Source organism: Morchella sextelata (genome assembly GCF_020137385.1).
Source record: "Morchella sextelata strain SCLS chromosome Unknown scls_2, whole genome shotgun sequence".
Classification (NCBI taxonomy): domain Eukaryota; kingdom Fungi; phylum Ascomycota; class Pezizomycetes; order Pezizales; family Morchellaceae; genus Morchella; species Morchella sextelata.
In genome coordinates, this window is record NW_025408617.1 from 118,593 (window position 1) to 136,278 (window position 17,686).

Sequence of the window (17,686 nt, forward strand, 5' to 3'; positions counted from 1 at the left end):
TCAGTGTTTGTTCTTTTATATCCATCAATTGCAATAGCTACATGCCTTTAATGCCAGTTCCCTTCCATCTCGGGAGTAGTTCTTTGTCTACTTGTGTAATGATACGCAAACAATATTAGAAATAGTACGCAACCAATAGAAAACGTTCCTGGTGACGATGAGGAAGACTATATAGTTTAGATGCAACAAGTTAGTATGGCTTCGGGCGAGTGATAGCTCATGCGACGCTAGTAAGTGTCTTACTCTAACAAGTTAAGTATTCTTTTAACTACTTTTAGAAAGCTCCAACACAGAATATTACCCACAGGATTATTACTTGCCGAAATAAAGCAGAACTGGATCTAAAAAAAGAGACTCTACACCATTATCCCCCCAGAATCGTCCTCTTTCCAACTATTATAGTCCTACTTAGCTATATGGCATATGACCGAAATTATTTCCTCCCTTCTCAACCCAACCCTAGCCCTACGGCTTCACAACCCTAACCCACTCCAGCTTATCGTCCATGAAAAATGTAGTCCCTGCCGTCCCAGTGACATTCTGAATACCGCAGTTCTCTGCAAAGTCCCCTGCTTTGGCGTTCTTTGCTTGAATGAGTTTGACATATTGATCTAGCGGGCACGATCTTCCAGGGCCGGATTGGCACGATGACACAGCTGTCGAGTGATCCGGATTAGTATCTTTGTGAGTGCAGACGGAGAGAATGGCTTACGGTATACAGCATCGTTGAGACGGATTCGGACATAACTGTTCTTCTTATTGGAGGAAGATGTAGAGCAGGATAGGCGCTCAAACGCTACAGTACCACGCATCGGGTTTATCCTACTACTGATAAAGATCTAGTTCCTATCAGCACTAGTACACAGAGCCTATGTCTCGAAGCAGTGGACTCACTCTCGACTCATCAATTCTGTCGGTCGTCAGGTTCTGCTGGTTATCGAACACACCGGTGGCAGCTGCAAGCTGGTTGATCTGGTTATCGTGCGTAAACGCAACCACCAACGGTGGTGGCTTGAAGCTACTGCCCGTGTGGGTTGTATACGTCCTATTCGGCCCCTGCTGCAGCACCTCCATGATGGAGCTGAGGAGCGGCAGCATCATCGTTGACTCCAACCCCGAGCCGGGACCTGTGCTTGTCAGCTTTGGAGAATCATAGAGACCAGGATGAACACCTACCAGTACCATACCAGTACCTCAGATCTTGGCGGTACTCATATCCTAACAACTCCTTCTCCTCAAACGTGCCACAAAACGGACTTTTCCTCCCCAAGATCTGCGACTCGAAGCCGCACAGGTACGGGAATGTACCCACGTCTGTGTCCTCCAGAGTTAGGTTCCCCTTGATCAGCTTCTGCAGCCGTTTCGTTACGGCTGGTAGGTAGGCCTTATCCCAGGCCGCGGTCTGCACAGACGAGTCGTCGTCGTACGCTGGGCAGAGATCCGAGGGCGCGAGTGAGTTGGCGACGGCAGCGGGATCAGAGGCATTGACGACGAGAATGTCGACGAGGGAGGTTGCGTTGGGGCCGATGTAGCCCTGCGAGAAGAGGCGCGCGGAGTCGATGGTGCGGGGGTAATTGTTGGCCCAGAGGGTGAAGGGGGTGTTGTAGGTGTAGAAGGAGGGGTAGCGGAAGCGGAGGGTGGTGCCGAGCGTGTGCAGCTCTTGGTAGCCGGTTGTGGAGACTTGGGAGATTTGGGAGCTGGAGAGGGCTGGGGGACTCCAGGTGGGGAGGAAGGTGAGGGGAGGGGAGGCGGTGAATTTTGAGGATTGGAGCTGTGGAAACGGTATTAGCAATGTCAGGGCTCAAGGAGTCTTGCGGTGGGAGGTGGAAATTCGAACCTTTGCATAGAGAGTCTGCCATTCTTTGTAGGCTCCAGGGTCTGGGTAACGACTCCCGTGGCGTATTATGTAGCTGAAGTGAGTTTCACGCGGGTTAGTTGATGTCTTACCCTTTGTACGGTGACTGGGCTCGGAGATGCTCTTACACCGCCTGATCAACTTCACAGCCCTGGGGAACCTCTTGTGATATACCAAACACATCAGGTCCTGCAATTGATTGAAATGTCAGACCAGCGGTTTCTTCAACAAAAACAGGTGTAAATGACTACACACCTGGAAACCATGGACTATTCGCGCCCACCCATTCCAACGGATTCAACGTCTTCCCTCGGTCTTGAGGACTCGCGGCAATTACAGTCTGCGAAAGCACAATCAGAGCAAGAAATCCTCGTACCATCTTGCTTGCTGTCGGGGGTGATTGACAGTCTCAATTCATGGCTACGAGCTCCAATTTATAGATTTATTAACTTACAGTTACTCTGCGAAGTAGCCTATACACGACATTATAGAGCGCACGTGTATACATGTATATACCATGAATGTTGGTTTTCATTACATAGCGTAGCTGTAGTAACGTAGGCGGGTTGGGATTATATATTTATCCGGACTTCCCAGGGTTCCTAATTCGGCGAAGTATATTGCAATTAATATATCAGTCTGTCTTAAGCGAGAGCACGTGTTGGAAAACTGGTATCATGTTGGTTCTTCGCATCAATCTCATTATCTCATTTTTATTAGTTGTAGTAGCCCTTTAAAGCGTGAGTCTGAGTTTTGAAATTTCACATGCAAACGGTCATTGACAGACTTCCCGAATCCTGAAAATGCCAAGAAATAGTAACTCTCACAAAGAAGTATTTGATACGAGTAGTAAATAAGGGGAAAGATGTTCATATCAACTCTATACCGGGTGTTTCATATACCACTGACTCGGTTCCCACCTTGGTGTCATTAGTAGATTACAAGGGTTAGGGTTTCTTCAAAATTATTAGATCTCGAGTGATATCACATGATGAAAATAGAATTTAGCTAACCCGCCCAAGAGGCCCACATGCACAAAACCCTGTCCCTATCCACCAAGTCCACCCAAGCTTTCGAATGAGGCGCGCTCCTGAACCGCTACAGGCGCGCCAAAACACACCCCGCCTGCTTAACGTCCGCTCTATCAACTAGAAAAGTCAAAGCTCATCAACGGTGCCAACCCCGCAGCAATATATTACCACTATTATAACCCTGATGCTCATAATTTATTATTATGCAACGAGCAAATACACCTCACATCAAACAGCTAACATGCTCAAAGCTTCACCCATTAGAAGCCGTGAGCCTTGACCAGTTCATCGTCCTGGTGGATAGTGGCGAACCCACGTCCTACAAGTAGTTAACGGTGTCCCGCTCGACAGTTGGCTTGTTGGAATGTCCTGTTAGCCAGTCTAGTAGCTGGCCGTTTCGGTAGGGAGATAAGGTTCTGTCTTCTCGTATACGTGTATTCAGGTAGTTCTACCTACTTAATTTCATGATCGGCTTTGTAGACGCACATTACTGTACTGGCTGACACCCCCGCGCTTGTACTTAACATTCTATCCCGTAGCAATAGAGATAGATATAGGCTGTGGGCATGTAGCTACTTCATTAAAAGGATGAAATATAGTAGCTCCTACGAGGGCACTTGAAAACCAATTACCGAGTACGCGCTAAGAGAGAGAGTACATATATATATTCATTATCATCGTGTCAAAACCTAAAACAAAACAAACCCCTGCCATGAAACCGAATCCAAAACGAAACAACCGCTCCAACAGATAATACAGAAGCAAATCATTCTCTACGTATCCCGAAAATAAATCACGTACTCGTCAACGCATTAACAGCCTCGTTCAGCTCCGCTGGGTCATTGAATACCCTCCACGCATTTTTGGGGATGCCCTTAAATGCCTTCTCGAATCTCTTGTCGCTGTTGAGGTCCTTCTCTCTCGCCTCGTTGACGCCCTGGACCCTCCTGATGAAGATTGCCCTCACCTTATCTGGATGCAATTTGTAACTACCACAAATCAGTATTAAGACTCATCGCCAAGAAAACACAAAGCTAAGATTACTCACAGGCTTGCATAAGCTTCGGGATCTGTCTGCGTGCTATCGCCAATCAGGACCCATTTCCTCATCGGGAGCCACTTCATAACAGTCCTCATACGCTCCTCCTTGTACTTCTGCGTGCCAACCGTCAAGCTCACAATGAAGCTCTCAAGCTCCATCCAGCTCATCTCTCTCAAGATCAGTTGACCTCGGGGGTAGTAGTCTGATGTGAAGGAGCGTAGCATAGGGTAGAGGTTGTATGGCGAGGCAGAGAGATAGAACCATACGGGCTTTCCAAGCGCGGTCTGGATGTGTTGGTACAGCTGCGGCATTCCTGGGACAGCTTCGGGAAGCTCTGCGAAGGTGTGACGAAGAAGGGCGAGGCGGTCACGAACTTCTGAAACTTTGATGGTGTCGTCGATGTCTATAATACCGTTAGCTATCATGAATATTGTAGTAGTGGTAAATAGGAGGACAGACCAGAGATAACGCCCCATCCCTCTGGATCTGCAAAGGCGGTTCTCATACTCTCACCCCCCTCTACGAGTACTGCACGACTTTCTACAACCTGGTCGTCCACCCACCCCCTCCCTGGTAAGGGCAACTCATTCACACTGATACCATGTCCCGCCGCGGGCCCTAACCTCAGTCGTCCCTGACCACCAGCAAAGTCAACCTCAACAGTCTTTGCCGCAAGAATTAGATTCAAGAACGGCTCCACACGCTCCGCTATCCTGCGCTCCGCCTCGGCATCACCTTTGCCGGCAATCCCGAGCTTTTCGACGATGTCCGCAACAACCAGCGATATATCCTTGCCAGAGTCTTCACTGAAGTACGCGGCAACGAACTCGGCGTGCCATTGGTGAGGGTTGGTTGGAGAGCGGAAGGCGGTATTATCGAGGAGCCAGACTTCCTGCCCTTTGCGCACAGGAGTTGATACGGGTGAACCGAGGCCAACTTTGTGGCGGATGTTAGAGAGGAGACCAGTGACCCAGCTGCACATTTTGGTGTATTGTTTTTGAAATTCTTGAGTATCTTAGGAGAGAGAAGCGGCCTGGGTGGGAGGAGGCGCATATTATAGTCCTCTATCCAGCCCTGGGCAGCGCTCCACTCTACCTACTCTATTCCTCCCTACCCAGCTAGCCAGCTGGTGCCTGACCAAGTGAGTGATGGATGATATAGTAGGGGATCCACTCTCCTCTAGCTCATGGCCGATCATCCATTTCATCCATGGCCACCACGGCCACCACCATCAACGTTTGTCCACTCAGAACATGGCGTTCACCTTGTGACGACCGCGATGTGCTACAGGAGCTGCGTCACTTTTGCCAGCTTTGCGGGGCGCAGGGATTCTTCGGCAATGAAGACATCCTTGCAAAGACAGTTGTCAATCCTGGTTACCACGAGCTGGTACGTCGGGCTAGAGTTTGAGACCTGGGGAAACCCTCGTAAAAGGTACATTCTTCTGCTTGGGTCGGTTTCGTCTGGTCTTTAGATAAAGTATTGATAGGTGTTGGGAATATCTGTTTGTTCATCGGTGCCCCATCTACGTTATCTCGGTACCTGCTATAGCGTATTAGTTAAGGCACTGTGCGAGTGTGGATGTGTGAGGAATTAATAGAGTGGCTATATACTACCAGGTTCCTAGGGAGCAGTTGCGGCCCTGATATCAGCCATGATTGCATCTGTTGACCAGCTATATCAAAGGTTCGTTACAGCCCTAGTATTAGAGGGAGGGCGTGAAGTCAAGTGGATGGCGTGTAGTCGAATCTAAGCTGGCCATCTGAGACATGTGTGTCAGCACTGTAATGTCAGGCGGTAGGGCATTCGGTTATTGGTCGCGAAGACAAAATGGTGGTTTCAGCCAGTCAGAATAGACATCCTTGTGATCAGAAGATGCTGGGATTGTATGACAGGTACTAAGTGAGGGATTGAAGTCTCGAGTACAAGTTGTAAAAATGGCTGTTGGGTTTACTACATGTACTCAGCTACATTGAATTTTCTACCCTACTATATTCTACTGCTACTGAGTAGCTGATGTATGCACCAGGTATCCGATGCAGAATGAAACATCAATAATAAAAAGCTCAAGAAAACCGGCCTGAACTATAAAACTGTTATGACCCAGAACACTGGAGCCTAAGGCACAACGTCGTTAATAAGTGCCATCTAGAGTTTTGGAACACTGTCTCATGAAACGCTCCGGCTTCATCTTAGGAGCGTTGAGCCGAAGCCACAAAGTTTTAAAATACCTACCTCAGCCTTGTAGGCTACATCCACTGAGAATTTGTTTATCGTAAAATGATATATGCGTTCGCTATTAATCGCCTTTATAGTTGCATGTACTCTACCCAAATAAACAAAGCTTAAAAAACCCTCTCAAGAAAAGAGAGCACACCCTCCTCCGGGAAAGGTTTCAGTATCGTAAATGGTTTCCAGATAGTGTTGCCAACTAGTCCCTTCGACTTGACCTACTCCTACTACCCCTTCCCCTTGTCTTTCCCTCACTTGTACCGCTACGTAAAACCGTCCCATGAATCCAATCCATGATGCCCCAGGTCGAAAAGTTGCCCTAATCCCAGTCAATAATCATTCTCCAAATAATCTCGAAGCCATTAAGATTGTATACCTTCCCCTTGCTACTAAAATGCTTTTCGACCCTCCTACCAGTGCCGCTCATAAGCGCCGAAAAGAACAAGGCCGTATACCCACTGAAAGCGCCCGCCTCCTCTAGAGACACTACCGCCAGAAAAAGGAAATACGTCAAGATGTGGAATCTAAATATCACCTGCAGCACCCCAGTCATCAGTATCTAGCCACTAACTACATAATCGTCAGGTGTATCTTACAGCTGGCAGATAGACCGGTAAAAACTTCCACAGCAGCCATGGCAGTGGATGATCGTAATGTGCGACCGCCGCCCACGGCGATGCCACCGAGTGCTGCCATTTCATATGTAAATGTTGAGGAAGCTCTCCGCCTTGGTGTAGGACGAACCGATGGATGTAGTACTGGAGAACCTATTCACCACACACACATCGTTAATGAGTGCCTCTGCAAAACTACTAGCTACCTAGCCGCATGTCTGCCTAGATAATTAGATACTAACCTCACGCAACAAAAAGGCCCTAAAAAGGTCCAACGCGACCCCGCCCGGCATCGGTAACGCATTTGACACCCGTAGCGCGCTCTTCCAGTGTATTCCGTCGATCAGGAACGTCTCTACTGCTGCCTGGATCCCTGCGCCAAACAGCATATTGAACATTGCCCACGCGACGACTTTCCATGACTTTCTCGGGTTCGGGAGCGCCGCCGCACCACGAATCTTAAAGTCCTGCGAGAGGCTGGGGAGGAGCGTATCAAAGAGGAGGAAGAGCAGCGAGGGGACCCAAAAGAAGATGAGGCGGATAGCAAGGGTACCGAGCACCTCAATCTTGAGTGGCGCTTGGGAGAGGAGGAGGGTGGACCAGGTAAGGTAGAAGAATAGTAGGTTGAGCGATGTGGACCAGGAGGTGAGAACTGAGGTTGATAAGAGTGTCAGGCCTGAGAGGGAAAGAAGCGCTTCAAGCATGATGGCTGCTGTTGATAAGGTAACAAAGATCCTAATTTCATGCAGCTTCAAAAGATATGGAAATGATGGGAGGTTAAAAGGGAGTAGGGGGAATATCACCTTTATTTTATGGGCGGCGACATGATATCGGTGCTGAAGCCAGAGTGGGAATGAAGTGATGTCATCCAGGGCAATGAATGGTACTTGCGACGGAACGTGCCGTTACTATATGTATGCATGCATATTTTCAAAGATGGTAACGACAACCCACCGCAGCTTTGGGCGGTCCGAGATCTTCTTTTGCAACAGCCGTAGATCTTGGGAAATCTACTGACTTTGCGGGATGAGGGCGTTCACTCGTCTACGTTCATTATGCATGGAAAGTACATTATGTGATGATGTAGGGATTTCATATCTAAAATCCAAAGTCACGATAGATCTCATCCTCATCTGCTTCCACCGCAGATCTTAACTCCTCCTCTTCCTCTTTCGAGATTCTAGCCGCTTTCTCTAACACAGACCTTATACTATCCTCTTCTCTTACTGATTTCTTGGCCTCTTCGACCTCAGCTCCACCTTCGGGCACCCCTGAGGCTGGACAAGGTTGGACGTCAATCTGGGAAATCGAATCTGTCATGATCTCGTCTTCCTTTTTCATTGCTTTGATATTCTCCAGATCAAGAATCATCTCATCTGCGTTGACCACGAGATTGTTTTCTATATGCGGTTCCTTCATAGAAGTTTCATCCTCCGAGACAATATCCCCAACCTTGACAGGTTCAAATGTTGCCCCGTCCACTTCTTTTGCAATCTCAACTTTCTCCAAATTAAGAGGATTTTCTTGCTTCACCGAAACAGCTTCGCCTTCTTTCTTTATGGGCTCATCCGGTTCAGCCATGATATCATCATAATCATCATCAGCTGCAGCTTCATCTTCTTCATCTTCTCCCTCTTCTTCTTCTTCATATTCGTCCTGAACCATTTGACTGTCCACATCGTGGTCGCTGCATTTCTCCTCATCGTCCTCATCCGCATCTGAGCCCAAGCCTCGTTCACTTTCCACGTAATCCTCATCTTCTTCGTCGGGATAGAAGAAACAATTTTCGTCAACGTCTGACTCTTCGTCGTCTTCGCCGATATCCCAATCTTGGGCATTTCCCACAGCAGCATCCCAATCGTTGGAGTTTCCTTCCATGATCTCACCGTCCTCCATTTCATCACCATCTTGCAAATTAATTGTTTCTGGTATATCGGCTCCGGTGGCGGTGTCTTCTTCACTATCGCTATCAATCAGAATGACCTCAACTGGCTTCTTCTTTTGCTTGGTCTTTGTTTCCGTCTTCTTTGTCTTTTCTTCTTCCGATTTCCTCCGTTCTTCATGTCGGATAAAAATTGGCCGCGGACGATTTATAGGGGGATGAGTGATAACGAATCCTTGCTCAACATTTTGTTGCCATTGGGTTTTGGGTGGAGCCGGTCCTCTATGGGGATTTTGCTGTGGTATCACTCTTTCTCCGATGGTGGGCTTAGCGACCTGAGCAACCTGAGCTCTCGTCTTCTGCCAGCGCTTCACTACAGCATTGACCTCCCCCCAGATCTGGGACTTAATTCTCTGGACCGCCTTCGCTGGAGCCCTTTGCCCCCCATTTTTGCTTACTTCGTCTCGCAATCTTTTCTCGTAGCTGGTATGGCAGTGACGGACATGGGCAACAACTGCAAGTCGGACCTTTTGCTCCATAGTCAACTTTTTTGTGCGACCGACCCTGCCTGAGCTCTAATAATTTGTCAGCTACTATTTCTATTGCACAATCAATTGAGGTCAACGACAAGCAGCGATTCTTGTCAGTTAAAATAGGCGTGCCCACTAACAAGGGCCCCATTTCTTCAAAATCTGTCCTTTCGCTGCTGAACCCCACTTGTTTGTGAACTTGGGCTTGAAATAATTACTTTTTGCCAAGCTCTTTGCAAAATCTCGTCACTGGCCCCAGGCGGTAGATTTGGGAATAGCTTTAATAAACATTTCAAAGCCTCGTTGTTCTCTTTTTTATCAATCTTCGCAACTATTGCACTCCTTTGAGTCCTGGTTGCCGCCTCGTTTGCAATGACCGTTTCATATAGCTCCTTCGGCACTTGGATGCCTTTTCCTTTGGGATGGTCGATCTTCCATACATTTCTACCAGATTGTAGGGTCAAGCGTCTGCAATTGAGGGTAATGTACCTGCTTCCTGCCGGAACAAAGACGTAGCCCTCAGCTTTTATCTTGTGAGGTGCGTGACTGGAGAGCTGTAATATCAATGAACTACAATTCAAGAGCAAAAGATCTCTGAGAGGAAACCTACCACTTCTACTCCGGTGTGATCTACAGGCTTCTTTATTTTGTTAGGATGTTGCCGCAGCCCCCTTGCTACCTGCTGCTTGACCTTCTCTACCGGATCCAAGTTACTGAGCTGCTGCCTATTCTGCCCGGCAGACTTTTTCCTCGTTGCTGGAGCTGCAACAGCAGGCTCCTGCTGTCCAGTAGGTTTTTCCCCTTCTGCCTGAGCTGCAGCAGCAGCGGCTTGTCTTCTTTTTTGTCGCTCAAGCCTCTTCCTCGCTCTTCTTTTCTTGGAATTTTTTTTCTTGCCTTTTGCTTTCTTGCCGTCGCGTTCTGGCGCATCTGGCGCATCTGCTGAGGGATTCGGAGAGCGTTCTCTCTTCTTAGAGGACCCGCCACGCTTCAAATCGGGCATTGTCTGTCTTGCTCATCAGTTATTCGCCACACATCGCTCTTAGAGGCAAAGATATCTATCGGATTACCTATACTCAAGTATCTATCTCTGGAGAGTTAGTGTAGACTTTGGTGGTGGAAGGTGGGAGACGACGTTGGTTGCTGCAAGGTTTAGCCGATAATTACAGTCGATACCATGCTGGTACTCTGTGTGCACGTGACGATAACAGATTCAGACGCTACAAACCTAACCCTGTGGCTCTGCCCAAAGCTCAGTGGCCTGAGCTTCTTGTTCTTGGTAAAAACCCAACCGGAGGTGCCTGCACGAACTTTATCATCAGTAACTACAAGTTGTCAGTAACCTGGCCAGCGCAGAACGATTTGGACAGGTCGGATAGTTGATCATAGGCCATTATATGAAAATCATCAAATGCAACCCAACCCTGAAACTCAAAACCCGTTAGAGTTTATGCTACCTTACAGCCTGACTCTCAGCATTAATTTTGAATTGGGGTCCTTCCCTCCAATTATCCACATAAAACTATCCCTTTAACTCTATCACAATAGGCTTTCCACGCATTCATCTGTAATTTATCTCGTATCAATATACTGTTGATTGACTCTAGGAAGTTCTCAGCTTGGCCAACACTACGGCGTCCAATAGAATTCCGGAATATTGCGGTTATCTATCGACTGGCCGTGATTCACATGTTTGTTCATCAGTAGCCAGGCCCCAGTTCCTAGGAATCGTCTCAGTTGGTTGGTATACCCGGTTTTTGCATACAAATGAGATACAGGGTGGATAAAAATGGGTTACAAAAGTGTTGGCACTGCACTATATACAAGGAACAAGTCTGGAAGGTAACAGTATCTCAACCTTTTGGGACTCAGCGCCCCGAATTTGAAGGTTTACTTGGTGCTAGTAATCTTAAGTGATGCATGCCTATACTTCTATAGGTCTTCTCAAGGTGAGGCTAGATGAAATATCCTATCAAGGCCAACTGAGTTACCAACTGCCAAATCTTTCAGTACCACTCGATTCGTATAAGAATTTCCCTCAAGTTCAGCACTGCAGGAGCATCCGTAGGCTGCTCCTCAGCTATAATTGTATAAACAGGCATTCATAGATAGTTATAAATTTCACCGTCTCAATTACGTTAACTACCCAAGATGCGACTGCGGCGCATGCGCCAAATAAGGAAGTTCGACGTGTGCCTCGGCGGCATTTACTCTACACCCCACCTTTTGCGTCAACTAAGTTCGTTGGACAACGATCGATTCAAGCTTAAATTAAGCTCCTCTTCTCGGAGGCATCCGAGGCACCCTGGTTGGAGGATTTGGATGAGATGCTGGCCCTTGCGGAGATTATTAACGGTTAAAGACGGGGTAACGCCCGATAGACTAAGACTTCAAGGATTTGATTAGATATCGGGACCCGATTAGACGTTTTATCTCCTTCTCAGATGCCGAAATAATAATCCACCCTGGGTGTTTATTTGATCGATGACGATATCTGGCCAGCTCCAAGTAGCAGCTCCAAGATAAGCCAACCATTTGGTTTTCCTAAACTGAAATCTCGGGTGTGAAATCGCATGCTTGGCCTGGGAGTATGGATGTTTACAGCTAGGCCAGCCACTTTATACCATGGTTACGATAACTTCCTTCCGTTTAAAATAACGGGGCCGGCCGTTGTTTGTGGCATGTAACTGTAGGCCCCGGAAGCGATCTACACCAAGATGTGGAATGCATGATTATTCGAGCCCCAACCTCAACCAACCACCTACTCCATGTATCTTAGAGATACTCTTGGCCTACTGCGGACAGCACCGCGGATTATCTCTCATCTCTGAGAATTGATATTACAGAATAGTACCATGATCAATTTTGGCAGGTCGGTTTTGCTCAGGGGAATAATTATGCACCAGCTAGAAAATATATAAAGTTCGATGGCTCTTTCCACGAAATTGTCCTGCAGCTCCTCCACATTCTTCAAACAAGTCTCAGCGATCTCGCATTTCTACCATAATGAAGTTCCTTTCAGTAGCCGCCACTGCTTTGTTAGCTGCAGCTCTCGATTCCGCCCTGGGCCGAGAGATTGCCAATCCAGCCCGGCAGGAAAACTATGATTCTGGTGAAATGCACATGATGATCATGGGCAACAAGAGACATAGTTTCGATATCCATCGGGAGACAGGTGCATACAACTCGTCGGCATATCCTAAAATTACGGAATATAGCCCCTGCGTTGATGGCATGGCTGCAGGGCAGTTCAGGTGTAAGAACGTGGACTTGGCATACTTTGCATCTCATGCAGACCTGGGAAGTACTACTGGTGAGGGAAGTAGTAGCTGGGGATGGACTTCGCCAGATGGCCGAGAGTTTATCATTGTTGCACAGGTAACTATTCTTCTCAAATTTAGTGTAACCTTCAAGTTGATCGTTTAATTAACGTTTCCAGGCCGATGGTGCTTCCTTCTCTGAAGTACTGCCCAATGGTCACTTGGACTATCTTGGGAGACTTCCCCAACAGAGCACTCCCGAAATCTGGCGTGGTATGTTCCTGAATGCCTTCTCATATCCTGGGTACCCTCATGCTAACGTTCGGTAGAAATCCGTGTCATGGACAATTACGCCGTCATCGGTTCTGAAGCCGTCGACCATTATGTCCAAATCTTTGACATGAGAAAACTCCTGAGGATTAAGAAAAACCAAAAGCCTAAAACCTTTAGCACCTCCAAGGATCTCACTAGCTTATTTACCGGACTTCCCATCGGAAGAACCCACAACATTGTTGTCAACAACGACCTGAAGTATGCCGTAGCAGTAAGTACTTTCTCTCGGGATATATCTTGAACAGATTCTGATAAGTCCTCGAAAAGGTCGGCGCCGCACCTCGTAACAGTACCTGTAAATCTGGTCTCATCTTCATCGACCTCACCAACCCCTCAAACCCCACCAGTCCTGGGTGTGCTGAACAAGACGGATACGTCCACGACGCCCAATGCCTTCTTTACAAAGGCCCCGATACTCGCTACCATGGAAGGGATATCTGCTATGGTTACAACGAGGACACCCTCACTATGTATGCAACCCCACCACACCCGGTAACTCCTTTACATAGTCACTAATACTCCGTAGCTACGATGTGACAAACAAGAAGAACACAACAATCATTTCCCGTACCGGATATACTGGCGCCAGTTACACGCATCAAGGCTGGCTTCTCGACACCGAGAACCAAGAGTACCTTATCATGGATGACGAATATGATGAATACGATGCCGTTGGCCCCGCAGCTGATGGGTTCCCTGTAACCTATATTTGGGATATCAAGGACCTGACTGCGCCCAAACAAACTGGATACTACAAATCAGGCCAGGTTTCTATTGACCACAACCAATATGTAGCGAACGGAAAGGCCTACCAGTCAAACTACGGTGCTGGTTTGAGAATTTTGGATGTTTCAAGCATTCCATCTGATCCCACTGGTGCAGGTGTAAAGGAAATCGGTTTCTTCGATGGTGAGTTTCCTTTTAAAGTAATCTTCAGCTAGATGCTAGTGACTAACGAGGTACTAGTTTACCCTGAGGATGACAATGAACCCAGAAATGGTGTATTGGACTTTGTGGGGTCGTGGTCATCTTACGCACTGTTCAAGAGCGGGTGGATTGTAGTCAATACTATTGAGAGGGGTGCATTTGTTGTTAAGTACACGGGATCATGATTTATGCTATCATTTTTGTTTTTTTGGTGGGGTCATATAAACACCCATCTTTTGTTTATGTATATTCATGAGGGACGCATATAGCATCTAGTCTTTGAGCGGAAGAGCAAATTTATAGTATAATTACCTGGTAAATTATATTCCGGTATGGGATAACGACGAGCGGTTGAGATCGAGAATGATTGCTCTCGTTCTTACTAGTAATAGAACAGGAAGATAAGGATGGCAAAACCCAAACGAACTTCCCCACCTCGCCTCTCCTTACTTACCTGCTTGCTTATCTATTGATCCCCGAAGGTCTAGTAAAAGAGCATGTTACCGAAAAAGGTTTCCGGATTATTGTATGCCGTAATAGGAAATTCCGCATGAGAAACACCGCCTAGCTGCCGGCCGTATGTGTATTCGCAAGTTTGCTCGATAATGTGATGCATGATGTCTCCCACCTAAGTAATCTATGTGCACGCTACGCGCATTCTGATTTCAAATTAGTTCACTTTATGAACTTCAGGGATTCAGCATACCATCATTTCTACAAAAATCACTAACGTGAGACTTTTTCTTATATTGAGAGCTCAGTAGCAGATATTGGTACCCTGGCACTTTCTCTGCACAATATTGACTGTGGTGCTTGAACACCAGACGGGTCTACAAAAGAATTCAGCGAAAACTCATCCGTTCAGGCGCTGCTTGGTGTGCCGTGCTGGCTTAGTTCTTTCCTCTGGCCAGACTAACCCTTTTTACGCACTTACATACGCTATCACGATGCCTCACTCTCGGTGAGATTGCAAGACTCACCAAAGCCTCAAGATTTATTGGGCCACTCCCATCATGTAGTTCGTAACATTACACTCAGTCAGATATACGATGGCATTGCCTTTACAATCTGCTTATCAATAGACTTGAAAATATAGACCGAAATCGTAAGTTCTAGCATACAAAAGCCCCCTTTGAGACCCAAGACTACATGTATGCAACTATAAGTTAAATAATTACGTCAGATATTGACCATTTCAAAGGACAATTTCAACACTTACCCAGGCCATCCCTGCCGGCCACCCTTGTGCCTAAGATCTCTCTCCTCAAGTCTTTACCTCTCTAACCCACATTCACAATAGCAAAACAAACATCATATCATCATTCCTATCTCCACCGCAAATACCTACAATTAACCTAGCCATGAACTCAACCGACACCGCGCATTCTTCCGCTGTGCGTACCTTCTCAAGAAGTCAAGAAATAACAGCACTAACACCCCTCTAGTCCCCTCCCATAGGAATTTCTCATTCTCTCATGGACAAATTCTTCGTTCTCGCCGACGAGCGTGGTCCCCGCTATTCCTCCTCCTGGACATATCATCTCAACCGCATCATAATCATCTACAAACCACAAAACGCCCAAAGTCTATTTCGGGTTCCTGACGAATTCTGTGCCAATATGCTCAGATATCCGTTCATGCCCGAAGATATTCTCAAGCATAAAGTGGCTACAGCGGTTGCTGAGGATGAACGTCAGCATATGGGGGAGCTCCTCAGAATAATCGAAGAGAATGATACGAGAGATCAGGAAGAGGCTGAGTCTACTGCCGAGGAGGAGCGGAAAGAGCGTAAGCAGGATCGTGAGATTGAAAGGGCGGTTGATGAATACATCGAGGATTGCGCTGAAGGGAGCGATTTCTACAATTTTGATGATAATTCCGATGACGAGGCGAACTGCATGGATGAAGATGAGAAATAAAAAGTACTATATGTAGTTATGGGAGGAGGTTTGAGTCGTAGAAATCATCAATTTAAAGCTGGTCATATACATGTATCCATGTGGTGGTCATTGCCTTTCTTTCAAATGTATTGATATCAGGATTACTATTTTTTCATTTTTGCTTTCCTATCTTTTATCGTTCTTATGCTCTCACCGGTAGAGACGGCTAGTTAAAAGAAAGTATTATTTGATAAGTTTGTGTCATGAGACATCACTCGCTCCAGGCCCAAACTTGCGCCGAGTTAGCCATTCTCTGTTACACTGTTCTTCGGTCTTGTCGTATATACGTGTATCTACCCATGAATATTAGGCCCTTTTCATTAACAGTTCTTAGATGAAACCCCACGATTTCCTTTTGGATCCCCTATGTACCCCTCCTACCCAACGACCACAACAATCATTAGGATCAACTCAACCACAAAATGGAAGCTAGACCGTTAGTATGGGATATTCTCCGACCACTGACATCGCCTGCCCTGTGTGCGATAGCGGAGAACAGCAGGGTGTATTCATTTCAAGTGCCAAGTGTTTTGGGTGGTTTTGAGAGCTAGGTTCTGGAATATCAGCGTGAAGTAATCCCCAGATTTTCATCGTTACTACTTACCGTCACGAAAGAACACCTATTCCTAACGAAAACATGGCGCCCTCGGTCCTTTGTGGTAAATTCACGTCTTTATAGCTAGTTCATAATCAACAGCCCTTGGGATTTCCTAAGGAATACATGTAGCTTGCAGCACGTGGTAGCGCGATACGGAGACCCCATACCTACATAATTACCAATATAGTATCCAAAGTTCTCATAGATATTTAAGTCATGATATTATCTACGTATATAATCATATCATGACTACTAAAGGAAATTCCCGTCTTCCCTTTATGACATTACAATATAACCCCGAGCTCCAAGTTTAGAACAAAAAAAAAGTAAAGAAACGAAACAAAAAAGAAACATCATTTACAACCCTTCCCTCCCAACAGTTGGTCGATGATCCGCATACCCGTATCTATATTCACCGCTCGCCCGCCCCTCCTCATCATCCGTCATGCTCACCTCCCTCATTACCGAGGCGGGCACGTGCTCGGTATAGTATGAATGCGACCCGTCCTCGTTTTCTTCGACATGAAACGTCGGAATACTATTAACTCTTCGGTGCAAGATCCACGATAGTACCGCGGTAGCAACAAGCAAGAATCTATACGATATCCGTCAATATCTCAACATCCACCATAGAACCAACTAAGGACTTACATCAAAATAATGGCCAGTGCCCAAACAATTTTCATGCTGATGCACACTCTCTGTACCCTCCCAACCCACTGGTCATAGTCCCCTATCTTGCTCCATACTTCCTCTCTTGTCTTCCCAAGTGCCGGGAGCCCTTCAACTCCTTGCAACCCGTCGACATCATGGACCTTTGAGAACTTTTTTGCCGCATCTGTAATATTCTTATAAACCCCGTCACCCTCCACGCCCATTCCCTCGACGGAGTAAAGCACATCTCCAAGGGAAGTGATGTGTTCATTGAAGTCCCCAACTACCCCGCAGTTAAGGCGTGTCAGCGGGCGCCCGACTAGAATAGCCATGACAATCACAAGAACCGCAAGGACACCGTCCACGATGCTATTAGCGAAGTAAGGGAGAGCGCCGCAGATATGCCATAGGACTGCGGTAGCTGCGCAGACTGCTGATAGGACTGACTATGTGCGTGTTAGCATGTACGCATTCTGGAATTAAAGCATTGGGGTTGTTTACAATCGCAAGAGCATATGCTATGGGCGCCGCCTGTTTTGGTGCGTCCAGACGGTTTATCTCAGCGGCGGGAAGGGAACAGAGGCCTGCTATGGCAACGAAGCAGAAAAACTGGAGGACGCGGATGACTGTGAATGAGTAACCGAATCGGCCACGTCTGATGGCCATCTTGTGAGTTGATGAGAATATGAAGACTGCTAATTAATATTTGGTGGTGATCCAATCAAGAATGTGTGGGGTCGTAAAATCTCAGGATGCGTTTTTCTTAAGGATTTGGGAGTGAAGGAATTTAA

General features: G+C 46.9%; 8 protein-coding genes across 8 annotated transcripts; 3 read left to right on the forward strand and 5 right to left on the reverse strand.

The window, feature by feature from the left end:
* Nucleotides 1-465: 465 nt before the first annotated feature.
* On the reverse strand, nt 466-2,234 carry H6S33_005309 (uncharacterized protein; the record flags this gene model as incomplete). Its single annotated transcript, XM_044836870.1, has 7 exons — nt 466-656; nt 713-839; nt 895-1,127; nt 1,177-1,771; nt 1,838-1,910; nt 1,984-2,044; nt 2,111-2,234. 7 exons carry the CDS (start codon nt 2,232-2,234, stop codon nt 466-468), a joined length of 1,404 nt encoding a protein of 467 aa, XP_044698618.1.
* Nucleotides 2,235-3,679: 1,445 nt separating this feature from the next.
* H6S33_005310 (uncharacterized protein) lies at nt 3,680-4,910 on the reverse strand (the record flags this gene model as incomplete). The annotated part of the gene is made up of 3 exons (XM_044836881.1): nt 3,680-3,875; nt 3,935-4,331; nt 4,388-4,910. 3 exons carry the CDS (start codon nt 4,908-4,910, stop codon nt 3,680-3,682), a joined length of 1,116 nt encoding a protein of 371 aa, XP_044698619.1.
* Nucleotides 4,911-5,137: 227 nt separating this feature from the next.
* Nucleotides 5,138-5,338, forward strand: H6S33_005311 (uncharacterized protein; the record flags this gene model as incomplete). Its single annotated transcript, XM_044836892.1, has 1 exon — nt 5,138-5,338. The coding sequence occupies one exon, from the start codon at nt 5,138-5,140 to the stop codon at nt 5,336-5,338; it is 201 nt and encodes a 66-aa protein (XP_044698620.1).
* A 1,141-nt stretch (nt 5,339-6,479) lies between these two features.
* Nucleotides 6,480-7,478, reverse strand: H6S33_005312 (uncharacterized protein; the record flags this gene model as incomplete). Its single annotated transcript, XM_044836903.1, has 3 exons — nt 6,480-6,695; nt 6,757-6,927; nt 7,017-7,478. 3 exons carry the CDS (start codon nt 7,476-7,478, stop codon nt 6,480-6,482), a joined length of 849 nt encoding a protein of 282 aa, XP_044698621.1.
* A 394-nt stretch (nt 7,479-7,872) lies between these two features.
* Nucleotides 7,873-10,186, reverse strand: H6S33_005313 (uncharacterized protein; the record flags this gene model as incomplete). The annotated part of the gene is made up of 3 exons (XM_044836914.1): nt 7,873-9,231; nt 9,405-9,740; nt 9,797-10,186. The coding sequence occupies 3 exons, from the start codon at nt 10,184-10,186 to the stop codon at nt 7,873-7,875; spliced, it is 2,085 nt and encodes a 694-aa protein (XP_044698622.1).
* A 2,003-nt stretch (nt 10,187-12,189) lies between these two features.
* Nucleotides 12,190-13,888, forward strand: H6S33_005314 (uncharacterized protein; the record flags this gene model as incomplete). Its single annotated transcript, XM_044836925.1, has 6 exons — nt 12,190-12,561; nt 12,623-12,716; nt 12,773-12,987; nt 13,044-13,246; nt 13,303-13,685; nt 13,743-13,888. The coding sequence occupies 6 exons, from the start codon at nt 12,190-12,192 to the stop codon at nt 13,886-13,888; spliced, it is 1,413 nt and encodes a 470-aa protein (XP_044698623.1).
* Nucleotides 13,889-15,064: 1,176 nt separating this feature from the next.
* On the forward strand, nt 15,065-15,622 carry H6S33_005315 (uncharacterized protein; the record flags this gene model as incomplete). The annotated part of the gene is made up of 2 exons (XM_044836936.1): nt 15,065-15,097; nt 15,149-15,622. 2 exons carry the CDS (start codon nt 15,065-15,067, stop codon nt 15,620-15,622), a joined length of 507 nt encoding a protein of 168 aa, XP_044698624.1.
* A 976-nt stretch (nt 15,623-16,598) lies between these two features.
* H6S33_005316 (uncharacterized protein) lies at nt 16,599-17,561 on the reverse strand (the record flags this gene model as incomplete). The annotated part of the gene is made up of 3 exons (XM_044836948.1): nt 16,599-16,836; nt 16,893-17,341; nt 17,397-17,561. 3 exons carry the CDS (start codon nt 17,559-17,561, stop codon nt 16,599-16,601), a joined length of 852 nt encoding a protein of 283 aa, XP_044698625.1.
* Between the last annotated feature and the right edge of the window lie 125 nt (nt 17,562-17,686).